This window comes from Ranitomeya variabilis, chromosome 2 (genome assembly GCF_051348905.1).
Source record: "Ranitomeya variabilis isolate aRanVar5 chromosome 2, aRanVar5.hap1, whole genome shotgun sequence".
NCBI lineage: Eukaryota > Metazoa > Chordata > Amphibia > Anura > Dendrobatidae > Ranitomeya > Ranitomeya variabilis.
The window spans coordinates 259,670,328-259,693,251 of record NC_135233.1 but is presented as its reverse complement, the minus strand read 5'-3'; the positions used below and the strand labels follow the sequence as shown (position 1 = coordinate 259,693,251).

The 22,924-nt window shown below is 46.2% G+C and overlaps 1 protein-coding gene and 1 long non-coding RNA gene across 9 annotated transcripts in view; one reads left to right on the top strand and one right to left on the bottom strand.

The window, feature by feature from the left end:
* The window catches only part of OLFM1 (olfactomedin 1), a 97,548-nt gene that overhangs the window by 22,997 nt on the left and 51,627 nt on the right, over nucleotides 1–22,924 (bottom strand). The window contains exon 1 of one of the 6 annotated variants that reach the window (XM_077284777.1): nucleotides 3,744–4,218. The exons of 4 other annotated variants lie outside the window; for them this stretch is intronic. In XM_077284777.1, the coding sequence (XP_077140892.1) occupies nucleotides 3,744–3,893 (150 nt within the window). In that variant the 5' untranslated portion in view covers nucleotides 3,894–4,218. Of the gene's footprint in view, nucleotides 1–2,275; nucleotides 2,389–3,743; nucleotides 4,219–22,924 lie in introns of those variants that run through there. One more of the 6 variants, XM_077284783.1, reaches the window with a different exon arrangement.
* LOC143805436 (uncharacterized) overlaps nucleotides 4,417–22,924 on the top strand; it is a 513,942-nt gene continuing 495,434 nt past the window's right edge. For all 3 annotated transcript variants that reach the window (XR_013221243.1, XR_013221244.1, XR_013221242.1), the window contains exons 1-2: nucleotides 4,417–4,508; nucleotides 5,896–6,047. This is a non-coding gene — a long non-coding RNA (uncharacterized LOC143805436). The remainder of the gene's footprint in view (nucleotides 4,509–5,895; nucleotides 6,048–22,924) is intronic.

The window sequence follows — 22,924 nt, the reverse complement described above, 5'->3', positions numbered from 1 at the left end:
TATTCTATATACCATTGTATACACCGCGACTAGCAGGTATACACGATTGTCAGCTCTCTGCTCAGGCAGTCAGAACAGTGATACCCTTTTAATATAATGATTAAGTGAAGACTTGGTTGTTCTGCTCAGCAGAAAAATGGATAAAAAAAAGTCTCCTCCTGTCATCACCATTTAGAAAACAGCAAAAGGCTCCAGCCAAACAGGCAAAACACTAAGAGCATTGGAAAATCAGCAGCCTCCTGGGGCTCAGGGTGTAGAAACCTCGCTGGAAGGAAACCCAAATCATCCCCCAATATCCAGAACAGATTTCCAGCTCCACCATATTCTGCATACCGGACAGATTTCTTCCGATCACCACCTTACTAGTGCAAATTTGGGCGGATGCATCAGAGCAGTCCCTGTATAATGTTCCCTCTGTACATCTACTCTGGGGAGGGTAGAACCTGCCGTCCCTGTATAATGTTCCCTCTGTACATCTACTCTGGGGAGGGTAGAACCTGCCGTCCCTGTATATTGTTCCCTCTGTACATCTACTCTGGGGAGGGTAGAACCTGCCGTCCCTGTATAATGTTCCCTCTGTACATCTACTCTGGGGAGGGTAGAACCTGCCGTCCCTGTATAATGTTCCCTCTGTACATCTACTCTGGGGAGGGTAGAACCTGCCGTCCCTGTATAATGTTCCCTCTGTACATCTACTCTGGGGAGGGTAGAACCTGCCGTCCCTGTATAATGTTCCCTCTGTACATCTACTCTGGGGAGGGTAGAACCTGCCGTCCCTGTATAATGTTCCCTCTGTACATCTACTCTGGGGAGGGTAGAACCTGCCGTCCCTGTATAATGTTCCCTCTGTACATCTACTCTGGGGAAGGTAGAACCTGCCGTCCCTGTATATTGTTCCCTCTGTACATCTACTCTGGGGAGGGTAGAACCTGCCGTCCCTGTATATTGTTCCCTCTGTACATCTACTCTGGGGAGGGTAGAACCTGCCGTCCCTGTATATTGTTCCCTCTGTACATCTATGGGGAGGGTAGAACCTGCCGTCCCTGTATAATGTTCCCTCTGTACATCTACTCTGGGGAGGGTAGAACCTGCCGTCCCTGTATAATGTTCCCTCTGTACATCTACTCTGGGGAGGGTAGAACCTGCCGTCCCTGTATAATGTTCCCTCTGTACATCTACTATGGGGAGGGTAGAACCTGCCGTCCCTGTATATTGTTCCCTCTGTACATCTACTATGGGGAAGGTAGAACCTGCCGTACCTGTATAATGTTCCCTCTGTACATATACTATGGGGAGGGTAGAACCTGCCGTCCCTGTATATTGTTCCCTCTGTACATATACTATGGGGAGGGTAGAACCTGCCTTCTCTGTATATTGTTCCCTCTGTACATCTACTATGGGGAAGGTAGAACCTGCCGTCCCTGTATATTGTTCCCTCTGTACATATACTATGGGGAGAGTAGAACCTGCCGTCCCTGCATATTGTTCCCTCTGTACATATCCTATGGGGAGGGTAGAACCTGCCGTCCCTGTATAATGTTCCCTCTGTACATCTACTATGGGGAGGGTAGAACCTGCCGTCCCTGTATAATGTTCCCCCTGTACATCTACTATGGGGAGGGTAGAACCTGCCGTCCCTGTATATTTTTCCCTCTGTACATCTACTATGGGGAGGGTAGAACCTGCCGTCCCTGTATATTTTTCCCTCTGTACATATACTATGGGGAGGGTAGAACCTGCCGTCCCTGTATATTTTTCCCTCTGTACATCTACTATGGGGAGGGTAGAACCTGCCGTCCCTGTATATTTTTCCCTCTGTACATATACTATGGGGAGGGTAGAACCTGCACCTCTAATAAAGGGAACAGATCGAACAATGTAGACAATATCCTGTTATATAAAGATCGTAACAATAATAATAAAACAATAACACCATCTGCCAGAATGCATATAGAGCAATGCAAGGCCCAGAGTGGGCACAGCGGGCGGCTCATTAACTTTGTGATGGGCACAGGGTCTGCTCCATCTGTGTCATCCTGGAAGGTTCCTGACAGGGAGTGCAGTCTGCACAGTTAGATGTCATGTGCAGAACAGCAGAGATCTGCGACATTGTGATATCAGGAACCTGCCACATTGTAGCAGCTGATCTGTATCTCCCCTTATCTATGGCAAGGGCAGGGACCTCGGCCCATCCTGTGTCTCCCTCCAGACGCTACTGTGTCTCCCCTTCTCTTGTTCCCCGACCCTTGTGTGTCCCTCTTCTCGCTGGCCAAACCTGTGTCTCATCCTTCTCTTGTCTCCTGGCACCGCCTGTCTCGCCAATCTCTTATCTCCGGCCCATCCGGTGTCTCCCTCATCTCTTGTCCCCCGCCCCCCAGTCTTGTTCCCCTCCCCGTATCTCTCCTTCTCGTCCCCGGCCCCTCCCCAGTCTCTTGCTGCCTCCCCCCTCTAGTCTCTTGTGCATCGACCCTAGCTATGTCTCCCCCGGCCCCTCCTGGCTACCCCCCAGTCTCTTGTTCCCCTGGCTCAGTGTCCCATCTCCTGTCCCCTCCTGTGTCCCCCCAATTTCTTTTTCTCCGGCCACTCCTGAATCTCAGTCTTCTCTTGTCCCTCGGACCTTCTGTGTCTCCCCCATATCTTTTCCCTCAGCCCCTTGTCCCCCAGGCCCTCCTATGCACGTCTCCCCAGTCTCTTGCCCCCCCCCTGGCGTGACCCCCAGTCTCGTCCCCCTGCCCCTCCTGTGCCTCCCCCGTCTCTTGTGCCCAGGCCCTGCCTGTGTCTCCCCCAGCCCATGCTGGCTACTCCTCCCCCCAGTCTCTTGTCCCCCTGGCCTGTGTCCCAATTTCTTGTCCTCCGGCCACTCCTGAATCTGCCTTCTGTTGTCCCTCGGACCTTCTGTGTGTCACCCATCTTTTCCCTCTGCCCCTTGTACCCCAGCCTCTCCTGCATGTCTCCCCAGTCTCTTGTCCCCCGGCCCCTCTGGCGTGACCCCCAGTCTCTTCCCCCTGCCCCTCTCCCATGTCTTGTCCACCGACCCTACCCATGTCTCCCCCAGCCCCTGATGGCTACTCCCCCAGTCTCTTGTCCCCCTGACCCCTCCTGTGTCCCCCCCAATTTCTTGTCCTCCGGCCACTCCTGAATATCAGTCTTCTCTTGTCCCTCGGGACCTTCTGTATCTCCCCATATCTTTTCCCTAGGCCCCTTGTCCCCCAGCCCCTCCTGCGTGTCTCCCCAGTCTCTTGTCCCCCGGACCCTCTGGCGTGAGCCCCAGTCTGGTCCCTCTGCCCATCCTGTGTCCCACCCCAGTCTCTTGTCCCCGTTCCCTCCTGTGTCCCCTGTGGTGTTGACTGTCTCTTGTCCCCCTGCCCTTCCTGTGTCCCCTGCCTGTTGTCTCCCTGGCCCTCTCTTGTCCCCCTGCCCCTGTGGTGTTGACTGTCTCTTGTCCCCCTGCCCTTCCTGTGTCCCCTGCCTGTTGTCTCCCTGGCCCTCTCTTGTCCCCCTGCCCCTGTGGTGTTGACTGTCTCTTGTTCCCCTGCCCTTCCTGTGTCCCCTGTCTCTTGTCCCCTGGCCCCTCTAGTGCCGATCCTATGGTGACAGCTCTACAAATCAGCCTTCAGATTGTGAGAAGAGCGCCCCCCAGGACTCGCCACCCTCCACCGAGGGGCACAGCCATCAGACCTCCATAGCTAACGTCTCGTCTCCCCCGACAGCTCCCGGGGCTGCAGGGTGGTCGGGCGCCTTACCCCCGTGCTCCTGTCCAGGGTGCCCGCGTTGGCCGCCGTCAGCTTGGTGGTGTTTAAGCCCACCAGTGATGGCAGCGTCTGTGACATCCAGTTGGTGATCATCGCCATGGTGCTCAGGACAACCCCAATTTTGAGTAAAGGCACCGACATCTCTGCGAGGCTTCCGTCCTGCCGCAGCCCTTCATACTGTGGGGAGCCGGCCGGCCGCGGCACGCTGCAGGGAGCTGGCGGGGGACATCGGAGCCTCCCCGGAGTCCGCCTCACACAGCCGCTTTCTACACATCGTCAGTCCGGGGAAAGCCTGGATCCGGCAGCGCGGGGCACCGTGCACACCGGCGGACCGCAGCCTCACAGCGCCGGGGAGGTGAGTGGCAGTGCCTTCCCTGCTGCTCCGACCCGGGCTCCGGCTCCCAGCGAGCGATGGACGCGCCACTTACTGATCGGAGCAGCGCTGGATGCCTAGTGCTGGAGGAGGGGCTGCAGCCGGGTATAACGCAGGCTGATGTCAGCGCTGTCCCTGCCTCCCCTCCTCTGCTCGTCAGCTGGCTCACAGGGCAGGGGCGCTCAGGGAAAAGCACAGCAAGTGCAAAGATACGTGCTAATTGGAGGGATCACATGACTTAATGGAGGGAGGCATATTTATAGAGCAGCCCCCACAGGGTTAGCAGTGGTGGGGACACTACCCATCCCCCCACTCCAGAGTGCCTGACAGTGTGCTACAGGGGTCCTGCCGGGGCGTGAGGGGTTAATTCTACAGTATGGGGGGTAATAATTATACAGGAGAGATGGGGGATGTGTAATTATATATGGGGGTGATCCTGATGTTTGAGGGTCTGTGTATAATATATGGGGGGTGATCCTGATGTTTGTAAGTCTGTGTGTAATTACATATGGGGGGTGATGAACCTTATGTTTGGGGGTCTGTGTGTAATTATATATGGGGGTGATCCTGATGTTTGAGGGTCTGTGTGTAATTATATATGGGGGGATGAACCTGATGTTTGGAGGTCTGTGTGTAATTATATGGGGGGATGAACCTTATGTTTGAGGGTCTGTGTAATTATATATGGGGGGGTGTTCCTGATGTTTGAGGGTCTGTGTGTAATTATATGGGGGTGATGAACCTTATGTTTGAGGGTCTGTGTGTAATTATATATGGGGAGGTGATCCTGATGTTTGGAGGTCTGTGTATAATTATATAGGGGGGTGATCCTGATGTTTGAGGGTCTGTGTGTAATTATATGGGGGTGATGAACCTTATGTTTGAGGGTCTGTGTGTAATTATATATGGGGAGGTGATCCTGATGTTTGGAGGTCTGTGTATAATTATATAGGGGGGTGATCCTGATGTGTGAGGGTCTGTGTGTAATTATATATGGGGGGATGAACCTGGTCTGTGTGTAATTATATATGGGGGTGATCCTGATGTTTGAGGGTCTGTGTATAATATATGGGGGGATGAACCTTATGTTTGAGGGTCTGTGTGTAATTATATATGGGGGTGATCCTGATGTTTGAGGGTCTGTGTGTAGTTATAGGGGGGGGGGTGATCCTGATGTTTGAGGGTCTGTGTGTAATTATATGGGGGTGATCCTGATGTTTGAGGGTCTGTGTGTAATTATATGGGGGTGATCCTGATGTTTGAGGGTCTGTGTGTAATTATATGGGGGTGATCCTGATGTTTGAGGGTCTGTGTGTAATTATATATGGGGGGTGATCCTGATGTTTGAGGGTCTATGTGTAATATGTATGGGGGCGATCCTTATGTTTGAGGGTCTGTGTGTAATATATGGGGGGATGAACCTTATGTTTGAGGGTCTGTAATTATATATGGAGGTGATCCTGATGTTTGAGGGTCTGTGTATAATATATGGGGGGATGAACCTTATGTTTGAGGGTCTGTGTGTAATATATGGGGGGATGAACCTTATGTTTGAGGGTCTGTAATTATATATGGAGGTGATCCTGATGTTTGAGGGTCTGTGTGTAATATATGGGGGGATGAACCTTATGTTTGAGGGTCTGTAATTATATATGGGGGTGATCCTGATGTTTGAGGGCCTGTACGTAATATATATGTGATCATTATATATGAGGGTCTCCATGTAATTAGCTGTTCTACTAATTCTACATTGTTTTCCTCTTTTTCTAGACCTCTTGTAACTCCTGAAGAGGCAGCAGATTTGGCTGTGGCTAGGAAGGGGTTACCGGTGACAGTGATGGATGTGAAGTGCACTCTGCAGGTCCCTTCAGGGAATACATTAGGAATTTCTGAGGAGGCTGCAGATCCTGACAGAAGCTCAGGTATGAAAGCCATTAACATAATATATTTTAAGTGGTGCCCTGTGACAGTGCTTATACAGGTAGAGCCCCTCTGGCAGGAGCCCGGCAGCTGCTGGAGCCTTGGAGGGAAGGACCCCGCTCCTTATTCCATATTATTCCATATTCCATGGTAATTAGCAGAAGCCAAATGACAGCAGGAGATATGTGATGTCATAGCGCCATCTGCTGCCCCACTCCTGCACTGCAGCCCAGTCACCAATGGCAGAATTCAGACTTTCAGATTACTGCACTGGACCAGGCACTGACTTATTAAAATGATGATTTCAGCGGAAACACAGTGGAGGGGGATGTACAGCAAACAATGATGCAAATACTTCTGTAACTGTGGCAGCGAGAAAATATATATATTCATGATCACTCCTTAGCACCTCTGCTGTACAAGCTTCAGATATGATAATCGTTGATTATGTAACACGACCATAGGTCATATAGAAACACTATGGACGTGAGCCCAGGGAATCACTGGTGGAAAGTATCATCTTCTTCCTACTCGCCCTCATCCTGCTTCCAGGAGGGCACGTCACTGATTATAGAGGGTGGAGTGTTAGGGGATTGCAGACTCTTCGTTGCAGAGCTGAACTCTGTATTCACATGGAATACGTATCTAGCACCATCCCTCGGTATGGAGGGTTCCTATTTGTGGCTTTGTAAGTACGGCCTTTATTTTATCTAATTACAGGCAGACCCCCTATTTGGCTCGACCATCACATCATCATGTGGTAGAGAGTTCCACTGTCTCGCTGCTCATAAAGTAAAGAATCCATATTCTCTCTGCTCATACTGTCAACATTTTTTAGTCTGCCTGTACAGTAAAAGTATAGTGTCCTTATTCATACTTAATATAAGTTTCCTTGCTCTTCACCAAAAAAAATCAGTCTCACTACTCGTACAGTAAAGAATCTACAGCCTACAAGCCTACAACCTGCAGTAACCACCGATCAACCAACCGCTGCACGATCAGCTCTACCCTCACCTACTGTATTCTCACCCATCCCTTGTAGATTGTGAGCCCTCGTGGGCAGGGTCCTCTCTCCTCCTGTACCAGTTATGACTTGTATTGTTCAAGATTATTGTACTTGTTTTTATTATGTATACCCCTCCTCACTTGTAAAGCGCCATGGAATAAATGGCGCTATAACAATAAATAATAATAATAATAATAATAATAATCTATAGTCTGGTTGCACAGTAAAATTCCTTAGTCTAAATGCGTGTACAGTAAATAACCCATAGTCTTACTGCTCGTACAGTAAAAATCCATAGTGTCATTGCTCCACAATCTTAACTGTTCTTAAGTAAAGAATCCATAGTATGAATTCTGGTACAGTTAATATTGTCAGTGCTTACAGTGGGTACAGAATTCAGACCCCTTTAAATTTTTCACTGTTTCATTGCAGCCATTTAGTAAATTCAAAAAGTTAATGTTTTTTCTCATTAATGTACACTCTGCACCCCATCTTGACTAAAAAAAACACAAATGTAGAAATTTTAGCAAATTTAAAAAAAAAAGAAAAACTGAAATATCACATGGTCATAAGTTTTCAGACCCTTTGCTCAGTATTGAGTAGAAGCACCTTTTGAGCTAGTACAGCCATGAGTCTTCTTGGGAATGATGCAACAAGTTTTTCACACCTGGATTTGGGGATCTTCTGTCATTCTTCCTTGCAGATGCTCTCCAGTTCCGTCAGGTTGGATGGTGAACGTTGGTGGACAGCCATTTTCAGGTCTCTCCAGAGATGCTCAGTTGGGTTTAGGTCAGGGCTCTGGCTGGGCCAGTCAAGAATGGTCACAGAGTTGTTCTGAAGCCACTCCTTTGTTATTTTAGCTGTGTGCTTAGGGTCATTGTGTTGTTGGAAGATGAACCTTAGGCCAAGTCTGAGGTCCAGAGCACTCTGGTAGAGGTTTTCATCCAGGATATCTCTGTACTTGGCCGCATTCATGTTTCCTTCAATGACAACCAGTTGTCCTGTCCCTGCAGCTGAAAAACACCCCCAGAGCATGATGCTACCACCACCATGTTTCACTGTTGGGATTGTATTGGGCAGGTGATGAGTAGTGCCTGGTTTTCTCCACACATACCACTTAGAATTATCACCAAAAAGGTCTATCTTCATCTCATCAGACCGGAGAATCTTATTTCTCATAGTCTGGGAGTCCTTCATGTGTTTTTTAGAAAACTCTATGCGGGCTTTCATATGTCTTGACCTGAGGAGAGGCTTCCATCAGGCCACTCTGCCATAAACGCCCGACTGGTGGAGGGCTGCAGTGATAGTTGACTTTGTGGAACTTTCTCCCATCTCCCTACTGCTTCTCTGGAGCTCAGCCACAGAGATCTTGGGGTTCTTCTTTACCTCTCTCACCAAGGCTCTTCTCCCACGATTGCTCAGTTTGGCTGGACGGCCAGGTCTAGGAAGACTTCTGGTGGTCTCAAACTTCTTCCATTTAAGGATTATGGAGGCCACTGTGCTCTTAGGAACCTTGAGTACTGCAGAAATTCTGTAGTAACCTTGGCCAGATGTGTGCCTTGCCACAATTCTGTCTCTGAGCTCCTTGGCCAGTTCCTTTGACCTCATGATTCTCATTTGGTGTGACATGCACTGTGAGCTGTGAGATCTTATACAGACAGGCGTGTGCCTTTCCAAATTAAGTCCTATCAGTTTAACTAAACACAGCTGGACTCCAATGAAGGTGTAGAACCATCTCAAGGAGGATCACAAGGAAATGGACAGCATGTGACTTAAATATGAGTGTCTGAGCAAAGGGTCTGAATACTAATGACCATGTGATATTTCAGCTTTTCTTTTTTTAATAAATTTGCAAAAATTTCTGGGATTTTTCAGTCAAGATGTGGTGCAGAGTGTACATTAATGATTTTGAATTTACCAAATGGCTGCAATGAAACAAAGAGTGAAAAATGTAAAGTGGTCTGAATACTTTCCGTACCCACTGTATACAGCACAGAATCCACAGTCTCACTGCTTGCCCAGTAAAGAATCCATTGTCTAAATAATTCATAGTCTCACTGCTCATAAAGTAAAGAATCCATGGTGTCATTGCGCGCACAGTAAGGCTATATGCACACGTAGGTCGGGTCCTCTGCGGGTTCTCCCGCAGCGGATTTGATAAATCTGCAGGGCAAAACCGCTGCGGTTATCCCTGCAGATTTATCGCGGTTTGTTTTGCGGTTTCCGCTGCGGATTTACTCCTATACTATTGATGCTGCATATGCAGCAATATGCAGCATCAATAGTAATGGTAAAAATAATAAAAAAAAAATGGTTATACTCACCCTCTGACGTCCCGATCTCCTCGGCGCTGCACGCGGCGCTCCGGTTCCAAAGATGCTGTGCGAGAAGGACCTTCATGACGTCACGGTCATGTGACCGCGACGTCATCTCAGGCTCTGCTCGCACAGCAACCCTGCGACCGGACGGCCGCATGCAGCGCTGAGCGGTGAGTATATCATTATTTTTTTATTTTCTTTCTTTTTTTTTTTTACACAAATATGGTTCCCAGGGCCTGGAGGAGAGTCTCCTCTCCTCCACCCCGGGTACCATCTGCACATGATCTGCTTACTTCCCGCATCGTGGGCACAGCCCCATGCGGGAAGTTAGCGGATCAATGCATTCCTAGGTGTGCAGAATCGCAGCGATTCTGCACAAAGAAGTGACATACTGCGGAATGTAAACCGCTGCGTTTCTGCGCGTTTTTTCCCGCAGCATGTGCACAGCGGATTGCGGTTTCCATAGGTTTACATGTAACTGTAAACGCAAAGGAAACTGCTGCGGACCCGCAGCTGCGGACCCGCAGCTGCAGAAACGCTGCGGATCCGCGGTAAAACCCACAAAGTGTGAACATGGCCTAAAAATCCTTAGTCTAAATGTTTATATTAGTAAATAGCCTGTTTATTATAACAGTAAATATATTGTATAGTAAATAACCTGTAAATGCTCATACAGTAAGTTTTACTTTTCGTACATACAGGGTATGTGCACACGTTGCGGATTTGGCTGCGGACCTGCAGCGGATTTGACGCTGCAGATTTGCAGCAGTTTTCCATCCGGTTTATAGTACCATGTAAACGTATGGAAAACAAAATCTGCAGTGCACATGCTGCGGAAAAAAATGCGCGGAAATGCTGTGGTTTATTTTCTGCAGCATGTTAATTCTTTGTGCGGATTCTGCAGCGTTTTACACTTGCTCCATAATCGGAATCCGCATGTGTAAAACCGCATGTGAAAACCACACAAAAACTGCGGAAAATCCGCAGGTAAAACGCCCTGTGCGGAAAAATCTGCACACGATTCCGCGACGTATGCACATACCCTAAAGATTTCATAGTCTCCTTGTTTGTACAGTAAAGAATCCATAGTGTCACTGCTTGTAGAGTAAAATATTCAGATTCTCAAAGAAACCGTAGTTTAAACACTTGTACAGTAAACAAAGTATAGTCTAACTGTTCTTCAGTAAAGAATCCATAGTGTAAATTGTGTTACAGTTTAGAATCCAGTGTCAGTGCTCGTGCAGCAAAAATTCTCAGTCTCACTATTCGCACAGTAAAGAATCCATAGTTTAAATGATCATACAGTAAAAAATGCATAGTCTCACTGCTTATACAATAAGAAATCTATAGATGCATTGCTTTCACAGTAAAAAAAATTGTAGTCTAAATGCTTGTGGAGTAAATTGCCCATAGTCTTACTGCTCATACATTAAAGAATCCGCAATTTAACTACTTGTACAGTAAAGATTTCTAGTCTCAGGGCTTGTACAGTAAAAATCCATGGTGTCACTGCTCCTACAATAATATTAATATTCTCAAAAGCTTGCACAGTAAAGAATCCATAGTTTAAATGCTTGTACAGTAAAGAAACAATGTCTAACCGCTCATACGTAAATAATTCATAGTATAAGTTATGGTACAGTTAAGAATTCATAGTGTCAGTGCTCGTACAGTAAATCCATAGCATCACTGCTTGTACAGCAAAGAATCCATAGTCTCACTGCTCGTAAAGAATCCATAGTCTCACTGCTTGTACAGTAAATAATCCATGGTATAAACTCTAGCACAGTAAATAATCCATAGCATTACTGCTTGTACAGCAAAGAATCCATAGTCTCACTGCTCGTACAGTAAAGAATCACAATCTGTGATGATGAATACATTTTTCTTGTACATGTAAATAAAGGTTGCCCCCCCCTTGTTTTCTGTACCAAATTTTCCTTTTTTGAACTGAATGTTTATAAGATTTTTTTGTAGTAAGACATCAGAAATCCACAGGGAAATATCCAGTCACTTGTTCACCACCACAATAAATGGATGTAGGATGTAGATTGTGTTTCCTGCACTCGGGGCCTGTTATGTGACATGACTCAGGCCAGTTTCACACTAGCATTGGTGTACGCAGCATAGGGCTGCGTACTTCTTACCTTCAGATCTGCATCCATCCTGCGTACCTATCTTTAACATTGTGTACGCAGGGACATGCGTGGTAATGCGTTGTATGCGGATGTGTCCCCGTGTGCTGTTTTGACATGCCCACCGGACGTAACATTCCCCTCTGCCTTTGGATCGGAGACCCCGCAGCATGACGTGGGGTCCCGCTCGCTGCCATGGAGACCCGATGTCGTCATGACAACATCCGGGTCTCCAGACCTGAGAGACTTCCTGTCATGTGCAGTGATGACCAGGAAATCTCAGTGTATTAGAAGCTGCAGCGCTGACAGCTTCTATAGCATGCAGATCTGCATGCTACAGAAGCGATCAGCCTGCACAAAATGATTCATAGTGGGACAAAGTGTAAAACTTAGAATGAAATTTAAAAAAAAAAAAAAAAGTAAATAATGGTAAAAAAACAAAATAATAATTAAAAAATCTATATTTATTTGATCACTAAATAAATATTTGAATGAAAAAAAAAAAAAAAAAATCTAGACAAGAAAAGTATACATATTTGGCATCGCCGCATCCATAATGAGCCGACCTATAAAACTGCCCACTAGTTAACCCCTTTAGTGAACTCCATAAAAAAAGGCAAAAAAACAATGCTTTATCATCATACCGCCGAACAAAAAGTGGAATAACACGCGATCAAAAAGACGAATATGAATAAACATGGTACCGCTGAAAATGTCATCTTTTCCCACAAAAAACGAGCCGCCATACAGCGTCATCAGAAAAAAAAGTTATAGGTCTCAGAATAAAGCGATGCCAAAGCAATTATTTTTTTTCTATAATGTTTTTATTATATAAAAGCGCCAAAACATAAAAAAAATAAATGAGGTTTTGCTGTAATCGTACTGACCAGAAGAATAAAACTGCCTTATCAATTTTAACAAACGTGGAACGGTGTAAACACCCCATCCCCCCCTCCAAAAAAAAAGAAATTCATGAATTGCTGGTTTTTGCTCATCCTGTCTCCCAAAAATCAGAATAGAAAGCGATCAAAAAATGTCACATGCCCAAAAATGGTACCAATAAAAACGTCAACTTATCCCACAAAAAACAAGACCTCATATGACTCTGTGGACCAAAATATGGAAAAATTATAGCTCTCAAAATGTGGTGATGCAAAAACTATTTTTTTTTTTGCAATAAAAAGCGTCTTTTAGTGTGTGACTACTGCCAATCATAAAAAACCCGCTATAAATAGTAAATCAAACCCTCCTTTATCACCACCTTAGTTAGGGAAAAATAATAAAATAAAAATAAAGGATTTATTTCAATTTTCCCATTAGGGTTGGGGCTAAAATTAGGGTTAGGGTTTGGATTAGGGTTGGTATAAGGGTTGGGATCAGGGTTAGGGTTAGGATTAGGGGTGTATTGGGGTTAGGGTTGTAGTTAGAATTGGGGGGTTTCCACTGTTTAGGCACATCAGGGGCTCTCCAAACACGACATGGCTTCTGATCTCAATTCCAGACAATTCTGCGTTGAAAAAGTCAGATGGTGCTCCTTCCCTTCCGAGCTCTGCCATACGCCCAAACAGTGGTTCCCCCCCCCCCCACATATGGGGTATCAGCGTACTGAGGACAAATTGCACACCAACTATTAGGGTCCAATTTCTCCTGTTACCCTTGCGAAAATAAAAAATTGGGAGCGAAAAGATCATTTTTGTGGAAAAAATATGATTTTTTTTATTTTCACTGCTCTACATTATAAACTTCTAGATAAGTTCCTTAGGGGGTCTAGTTTCCAAAATGGTGTCACTTGTGGAGAGTTTCCACTGTTTAAGCACATCAGGGGCTTTCCAAATGCGACATGGCGTCCGATCTCAATTCCAGCCAATTCTGCATTGAAAAGTCAAATGGCGCTCCTTCCCTTCCGAGCTCTGCCCAAACAGTGGTTTACCCTTGGTAAAATAAAACAAATTGGATCTGAAGTAAATTTTTAGTGAAAAAAGTTAAAGGGAATCTGTCACCTCATTTTTCGCATATAAGCTGCGGCCACCGCAAATAGGGGCTTATCTACAGCATTCTATAATGCTGTAGATAAGCCCCTGTTGTAACCTGAAAGATAAGCAAAAGAAGTTAGATTTTGCTCACCCAGGGACGGTCCGGTGCGGTCCGGGTCCGATGGGTGTTGCAGGTCCGGGTCTGGTGCCTCCCATCTTCATGCGATGACGTCCTCTTCCTTGCTTCTGTCGCGGCTCCTGCTCAGGTGTACTTTGTCTGTCCTGTTGAGGGCAGAGCAAAATACTACAGTGCGCAGGCGCCGGGAAAGGTCAGAGGCCCAGCACCTGCGCACTGAAGTACTTTACGCTGCTCTCAACAGGACAGACAAAGTACGCCTGAGCAGGAGCCGCGACAGAAGCAAGGAAGAGGACGTCATCGTATGAAGATGGGAGGCACCAGACCCGACCAGCGACACCCATCGGACCCCACCCGGGACCGCCCCTGGGTGAGCATAATCTAACTTGTTTTTCTCCTCTTTCAGGTTACATCCGGGGCTTATCTACAGCATTACAGAATGCTGTAGATAAGCCCCTAATGGCGGTGGCCACAGCTTATATGCGAAAAATGAGGTGACAGATTCCCTTTAAATGTTCTTTATTTTAAACATTCTAAAAATTCCTGTGAAGCATGTCAAGGGTTAATAAAGTTCTTGAATGTGGTTTTGAGCACCTTGAGGGGTGCAGTTTTTAGAATGGTGTCACTTTTGGGTATATTCTATAATATAGACCCCTCAAGTGACTTCAAATGTGATGTGGTCCCTAAAAATGGTGTTGTAAAAATGAGAAATCACTGGTCAACTTTTAACCCTTAACTTCCTAACAAAAAAAATTTGGTTCCAAAATTGTGCTGATGTAAATTTAGACATGTGGGAAATGTTACTTATTAAGTATTTTGTGTGACATATCACTGTGATTTAAGGGCATGAAAATTCAAAGTTGTAAAATTGCGAAAAATTACGTCACGCATAATCAGACGGCAGGATGGATTGCTGGATCCGGCGCAATTAGTGTAAAAACTGATTGCGCCGGATCAGCTTTTCTTCCAGATCTGGGCTAAAGATATAATGTAAAAAAATGGTAAACAAAAAATCGTGATATTCTCACGTTCCGGCGTCCCCCGCAGCCTTCCCGCTCTTCGCGATGCTCCCGGTCCCAGTAATGCATCGCGGCAATGACCCCAGATGACGTCCCAGTAATGCATCGCGGCAATGACCCCAGATGACGTCATCTGGGGTCATTGCCGCAATGCATTACTGGGACCGGGAACATCGCGAAGAGCGGGAAGGCTGCGGGGGACGCAGGAACGTGAGAATATCACGATTTTTTTATTTTAGTTTACTATTTTTAACATTATATCTTTTTACTATTGATGCTGCATAGGCAGCATCAATCGTAAAATAGAGAGAGAGAACAGGGCATGCGCAGTTTGGAGGCCGGACTCCGGCGCCGGATATCGTCATGTGGCGCATCCGGCTCCCATAGGCGTCCATTGTCAGAAAAGCCGGACAGCGCCGGCAGGTTTTTCACCGCAACAAAAAAAAGTTCCTCTGGACGTTCTCTCCAGCCACCGGATCCGGCAAAAAACAGATAAAACATTGGGACATCAGGCAGAATCCGGCGCTAATACAACTCTATGAGAAAAAAACGCATCCGTTTTTTTGAAAACACACCAGATTGTGCCTGATGCAAAAAACCTGATGTGTGAAAGTAGCCTAACATGCAAACCGCCCTTGGTGGTAAAGGTTTTAAGAAAAATGTTTGTGTTACCGATCACAAATCCGAATATACCATATTTGTGCCGAATTTATGTTTGGCGATCTTTTTCCGAACATATTCTCTCATCTCTAAAAATGATCTGCAGATGTCTCGTGTACATCACGCACATTGTGTGTGACTATAACCTATATCATATCTATAGCACACATTGCCAGACGCAATATACATGAGGGATCACTACCCCAATGTTCCTACCAGATCTAGATATCAGATTCCATCATTGCATTATTCCTGGTCACATTCCATTATTCCGCATTCGTAGGAGCTGGTTTCTGTTATGCGACTTTCCAATTTTGCAGGTTTTTTTTCCCAACATGTCTGCTTTCTGTCAGTGAAGTGTAAATCCTTTACATCCAGCAGCTGAAATCTCATTGTGCCTCCTGTTTCAGAGTGTGAACTGCATTATTACATTCACTGACAGCCACCAGAGAACATGAAAATGATGCAGAACTGTCACTTTTTACATATACTGTAGTGTCCATGTTACATAAAGCAAGAAAAGCCTCATTTTCCTGAGATTGACAATCTCGCACCTCACTCCGCTCATGTCCACTCCTCGTACAAGCTAGTTACACACTGTGAGTGGAGAGGAGGGGGATTCTGATACTTGGGAGGGAGAAGACATCGCCCCACTTTCCTAGTAGTGTGCATAGTGTGAGGCTTGTTGAGAGATTCTGCAGGTCCACAGCCCGGCTGTAGAGGGCAGTACAATATAGACAATGAGATCTCCGCCATCCTGGTGGCAGCACCTACAATCTCCAGCTACCAGACTGGACCATCATCGCACTCTCCCCAGCGAGGATAAATGTAATTTATGTGTTCACGCTTCATCCTACAGGAGACACAACACACTTCTCCTGGGCTCATGCAATCTTCACCAGGTTGAAAGTACAGTGCGCCATGAATATTTCAGGACTTTGCACTTATCATTAAATATTAGTGGGATCTGACACTGTGCGTCCTCACTACAGCCTAAGAGCTCCTGAGAATGGCGCTAATGGTGGAGAAACAGCCCACTACTACCTGGAATGGCGCCTACATGCCCTCCTGTCCTGTGTGGCACACAGACACCCGACCAGGGAGGCGCACACTGTCTGTGCAAACCGCTCCGCAGCGACCCTTTTCCATACACAGTATATATGTCAGGACAATCACCTAATGCACACACCAAGCCTATGTCACCAACATATGCCGCTGTATGGCACAAAGATGTGTAGTCATCAGAGCCAAGTTACTGTATACCGATATATACCATCCAAGTATGAGCCAAAAAGACCTAGCATAGACAGTGGTCATGTTCAGCACGAGTGGCAGTGGTATATAGTGATTTATGGCCGCAAGGGACTCAATGCAGAAATACAGCGGGTGAATGTTTTCCAGGATTTTTACGTAAAATGGAATCCTATTCCAATATAATCCAAACATATTAATATCCTTATAATCAGTAAGTTATGATGTCAGCTGGTCACATGATCATTACACAAAGAACATAACCCACACCTCATATCCATCCTTGGGGCCAGACGACACCCTGCACTGCAGCACAGCATCAGAACTACAGACACAACTTGTGAACTAGTATGGAAGAAAAGTCTTAGTCCTGTACAACTAATTTAGTAAAAAGGGAATGTAGGAAACCTAGCTGAGGAGAGATAGGAGCCTAAAGGTACCGTCACACTAGGCGATATCGCCAGCGATCCGTGACGTTGCAGCGACCTGGATAGCGATATCGCTGTATTTGACACGCAGCAGCGATCTGGATCCCGCTGTGAAATTGCTGGTCGCTGCTAGAAGGTCTGCACTTTATTTGGTCGCTAGGTCGCCGTGTATCGCCGTGTTTGACAGCAAAAGCAACGATACCAGCGATATTTTACACTGGTAACCAGGGTAAACATCGGGTTACTAAGCGCAGGGCCGCGCTTAGTAACCCGATGTTTACCCTGGTTACCAGCGTAAAAGTTAAAAAAACAAACAGCACATACTCACCAGCGCGTCCCCCAGCCTCTGCTTCCTGACACTGACTGAGCGCCGGCCCTAAACTGAAAGTGAAAGCACAGCGGTGACGTCACCGCTGTGCTGTTAGGGCCGGAGCTCAGTCAGTGTCAGGAAGCAGAGGCTGGGGGACGCGCTGGTGAGTATGTGCTGTTTGTTTTTTTAACTTTTAGGATGGTAACCAGGGTAAACATCGGGTTACTAAGCGCGGCCCTGCGCTTAGCAACCCGATGCTTACCCTGGTTACCCGGGGACCTCGGCATCGTTGGTCGCTGGAGAGCGGTCTGTGTGACAGCTCTCCAGCGATCAAACAGCGACGCTGCAGCGATCGGCATCGCTGTCGCTATCGCTGCAGCGTCGCTTAATGTGACGGTACCTTAACTCAGTGCATGTCCCCATTTAGGGTGATTTATCATTGCGTTCAGGCACCCGTTCAGTGGCTCCGTTAGGACTTACAGTGGGGTACGAAAAGTATTCAGACCTATTTAAATTTTTCACTCTTTGTTTAATTGAAGCCATTTGGTAAATTTAAAAAAAAGTTCATTTTTCTTTTCAGTAATGTACACTCTGCACCCCATCTTGACTGAAAAAACAGAAATGTAGAAATTTTTGCAAATTTAATAAAAAAAAGAAAAACTGAAATATCACATGGTCCTAAGCATTCACACCCTTTGCTCAGACACTCATATTTAAGTCACATGCTGTCCATTTCCTTGTGATCCTCCTTGAGATGGTCCAACTCCTTCATTGGAGGCCAGCTGTGTTTAATTAAACTGTTTGGACTTGATTTGGAAAGGCACACACCTGTCTATATAAGACCTTTACTGTTAGGGCAGTGAGAATCTGGAATTCCTTGCCTGAGGAGGTGGTGATGGCGAACTCAGTCTAGGGGTTCAAGAGAGGCCTGGATGTCTTCCTGGAGCAGAACAATATTGTATCATACAATTATTAGGTTCTGTAGAAGGATGTAGATCTGGGGATTTATTATGATGGAATATAGGAATATAGGCTGAACTGGATGGACAAATGTCTTTTTTCGGCCTTACTAACTATGTTACTATGTTACCTCACAGCTCACAGTGCATGTCAGACCAAATGAGAATCATGAGGTCAAAGGAACTGGCCAAGGAGCTCAGAGACAGAATTGTGGCAAGGCACAGATCTGGCTAAGGTTACAACAGAATTTCTGCAGTACTCAAGGTTCCTAAGAGCACTGTGGCCTCCATAATCCTAAAAAAAGGAAGAAGTTTGGGACCACCAGAAGTCTTCCTAGACCTGGCCGTCCAGCCAAGCTGAGCAATCATGGGAGAAGAGCCTTGGTGAGAGACTTAAACAAGAACCCCAAGATCACTGTGGCTGAGCTCCAGAGATGCAGTAGGGAGATGGGAGAAAGCTACACAAAGTCAACTATCACTGCAGCCCTCCACCAGTCAGGCCTTTATGGCAGAGTGGCCCGACGAAAGCCTCTCCTCAGTGCAAAACATATGAAAGCCTGCATAGTTTGCTAATAAACACATGAAGCACTCCCAGACTGTGAGAAATAAGATTCTCTGGTCTGATGAGACAAAGATAGACCTTTTTGGTGATAATTCTAAGCGGTATGTGTTGAGAAAATCAGGCACTGCTCATCACCTGCCCAATACAATCCCAACAGTGAAACATGGTAGAGGCAACATCATGCTATGGGGTGTTTTTCAGCTGCAGGGACAGGACGACTGGTTGTCATTGAAGGAAACATGAATGCGGCCAAGTACAGAGATATCCTAAATGAAAGCCTCTTCCAGAGTGCTCTGGAGCTCAGACTTGGCCTAAGGTTCAACCTTCAAACAAGACAATGACCCTAAGCACACAGCTAAAATAACAAAGGAGTGGCTTCAGAACAACTCTGTGACTATACATGACTGGCCCAGCCAGAGCCCTGACCTAAACCCAATTGAGCATCTCTGGAGAGACCTGAAAATAGCTGTCCACCAACATTCACCATCCAACCTGACGGAACTGGAGAGGATCTGCAAGGAAGAATGACAGAAGATCCCCAAATCCAGGTGTGAAAAACTTGTAGCATCATTCCCAAGAAGACTAATGGCTGTACTAGCTCAAAACGGTGCTTCTACTCAATACTGAGCAAAGGATCTGAATACTTATGACCATATGATATTCCACTTTTTTTTCAGTCAAGATGTGGTGCAGGGGGTACATTAATGAGAAAAAATAAACTTTTTTGAATTTTCCAAATGGCTGCAATGAAACAAAGAGTAGAAACATTTAAAGGGGTCTGAATACTTTCCGTACCCACTGTACATCCGAACCCCCTGCAAAACGGGATTTGGCATATGTGGCGATGGGGCCATATAATATCTGTCATGCATAATGTTTGGATATATACATGCAGCGCCCCAGAGTCCTGGTCGTTGCAGTACTGTGGCTCCGTCACTATGGGGAGCTATGGTGCGTCTGATGGCACTGAAGGAGTTCATCGGATCAGGTATCACAGACACCAATACATTTCACAGCCGGGCCTCCGGGGGGAGCTAAGGGTTCTATTCATTAGGCCACTCCCCACCATAGTGGGTAAACTGGGGGTCAGGCAGGAAGTTAGATCAGAAAGCTGACTGGGTTGGAACCAGGCAACACCTTGTGGCAGAGGGTGTTGTGGGGGAAGATACAGTAGGGTCTCTGTCAGGGGTGGGATCCTGACAGAGGCTTGGCAACTTGAACGAACGTAAAGGGACCGCGCCTGCTCCGGGTAGCGGCGGTGCCCAAGGAAGGAATAGAAGCGAGATAGATTGTGCTGAGTGAGAAACGAGATCACGCAAAGGAGAAATACCAGTAGGAGTCGTGCTGTAAGACCGAAGCAACATCCTATTGAGGCGCACTACCGGTGGCCAGAACGCCGAGGGAGTATCATAACATTCAGCTTCAAGCAATACTCCAAACAGCGGCAGGGCAGTCAGTCTAAGGTGGGCTGTCTAACTTATATCACCTATGCAGTCTTGGGGGGCAACTTGTGGAGAGGGGCGACTCTAGGGTCCCGGAAGAGCTCCGAGCCTACCCGTCAAACGGGTGCCGTCCCAACCAGAACACCAGGGAGGGACGGAGGATTAGCAGAACATCATCTAATCGAGTTGTGAGGGAACTTCAGAAACAGACACAACAGTTGTGGGGGACTTTCTGTAAGCACAGCAGGGAAGGACCACAACACATAGCGCTAGAAGGAAGGCACCGATTTCCACCTGTGAAGAGAACTCTGGAGGTGCCATTGGACCGGTCGGACTTGCGCAGCCTGGTAAACCGTGTTCCGGACTGAGGACCCAGAGATCTTCAGTAAAGAGGTAAAGAGACTGCAACCTGGTGTCCTCGTTATTTACTGCACTGCACCACTACAGCGGCACCACCATCATCCATATCTAGTATTCACTGTACGCCCCACAGCAGGGTCACGGACCGGGGCCTAGCCACCGTGACAACCCCAGAGCAGAGACTCACAGGCCCGGTACCGGGTATCCCCCTCGGCCCTGCGGCAGTGGGGGCGCTACATACACGTACTGGAGGCAGATGCTCAGACAGTCTATTACGCCTTGGTGTCCACAAAAAGTGAAACTCATACAATATGGAGTCATTACAAACAGAGTGATCTATTTCACGTTTTTATTTCTGTTAATGTTACTGATAATGGCTTAAATCCAATGAAAACCCAAAAGTCATTTTTTCAGTAAATTAGAATACTTCATAACACCAACTTGAAAAATGATTTTAAAATCCGAAATGTTGGCCTACTGAAATGTTCAGTAAATGCACTCAATCCTTTGTCGGGGCTCCTTTTGCATGAATTAGTGCATCAATGCGGCATGGCATGGAGGATATCAGCCTGTGGCACTGCTGAGGTGTTATGGAAGCCCAGGTTGCTTTGATAGAAGCCTTCAGCTCATCTGCATTGTTGGGTCTGGTGTCTCATCTTCCTCTTGACAATACCCCATAGATTCTCTATGGGGTTAAGGTCAGGCGAGTTTGCTGGCCAATCAAGCCCAGTGATACTGTTGATTGTAAACCAGGTATTGGTACTTTTGGCAGTGTGGACAGGTGCCAAGTCCTGCTGGAGAATGAAATTTCCAACTCCATAAAGCTTGTCTGCAGAGGGAAGCATGAAGTGCTCTAAAATTTCCTGGTAGACAGCTGTGCTGACTTTGGTCTTGATAAAACACAGTGGACCTACACCAGCAGATGACATGGCTTCCCAAACCATCACTGATTGTGGAAACTTCACACTAGACCTCAAGCAGCTTGGATTGTGGCCTCTCCACTCTTCCTTTAGACTCTGGGACCTTGATTTCCAAATGAAACGCAAAATGTACTTTCATCTGAAAACAACACCTTGGACCACTGAGCAACAGTCCAGTTCTTTTTCTCCTTGGCCCAGGTAAAACGCTTCTGGCGTTGTCTATTGGTCATGAGTGGCCTGACACAAGGAATGCGACACTTGTAGCCCATGTCCTGGATACGTCTGTGTGTGGTGGCTCTTGAAGCAATGACTCCAGCAGCAGTCCACTCCTTGTGAAGCTCCCCCAAATATTGAATGGCCTTTTCTTAACAATCCTTTCAAGGCTGCGGTTATGCCGGTTGCTTGTTCACATTTTTCTACCACACCTTTTCCTTCCACTTAACTTTCCATTAACCCCTTCTTGACCCAGCCTATTTTGACCTTAATGACCTTGCCGTGTTTTGCAATTCTGACCAGTGTCCCTTTATGAGGTAATAACTCAGGAACGCTTCAACGGATCCTAGCGGTTCTGAGAATGTTTTTTCGTGACATATTGGGCTTCACATTAGTGGTAAATTTAGGTTGATAATTTTTGCGATTATTTGTGAAAAAAAAATTGAAATTTGGCTAAAATTTGGAAAATTTCGCAATTTTCACATTTTGAATTTTTATTCTGTTAAACAATAACAAATTGTATTGTGGTACCGTGTTAGCCAGAAAAATCGATGTGAATACTTTTCTGCCCAATGATGACAGAAGTATTCTAGGAGTGATACCTTTATTGGCTAACCAGAAAATAATGTTTGTAAGCTTTCAGAGCACAGTGGCTCCTTCTTCAGGCAAGATTACAAATAGATTAATAAGAGACAAGCACAACATTTAAAGAAGAATACAGGAGGACATTTGTTAGGAGGTGGGAAGTGTGATGAGTCCATAGATAAGCCATGGTAATCCAATTAGGCATTTTCTTACAAATGGAGAGGCAGTGGGAATAATGTTCTTAGTTATCTGGAGTCCATCTGGTGGAGGTGTGAATTGTATCTATGTAGTGACTCATAAATCCAGGTGTTAAATTGAGTCCTAGTGTCAACGAATTAAACCTATTCATTAGTTTGTATTCCCAAATTTTTCTTTCCCTGTGGTCCTTAAAATTACCTTTTAGTATTAAGACTTTTAAGTCTGTCATACTGTGTCCAGGTCCAGAGAAATGTTTTCCCACCGCTGTGTCCATTTCATTCCTGATTGTGTGTCTGTGTAAATTCATCCTAGTTTGTAGTCTTTGCATAGTTTCCCCAATATAGATACAATGTACGAGGTGCCCTGGAAGTATCATGTACACCACGTTGGAGGATATACAAGAA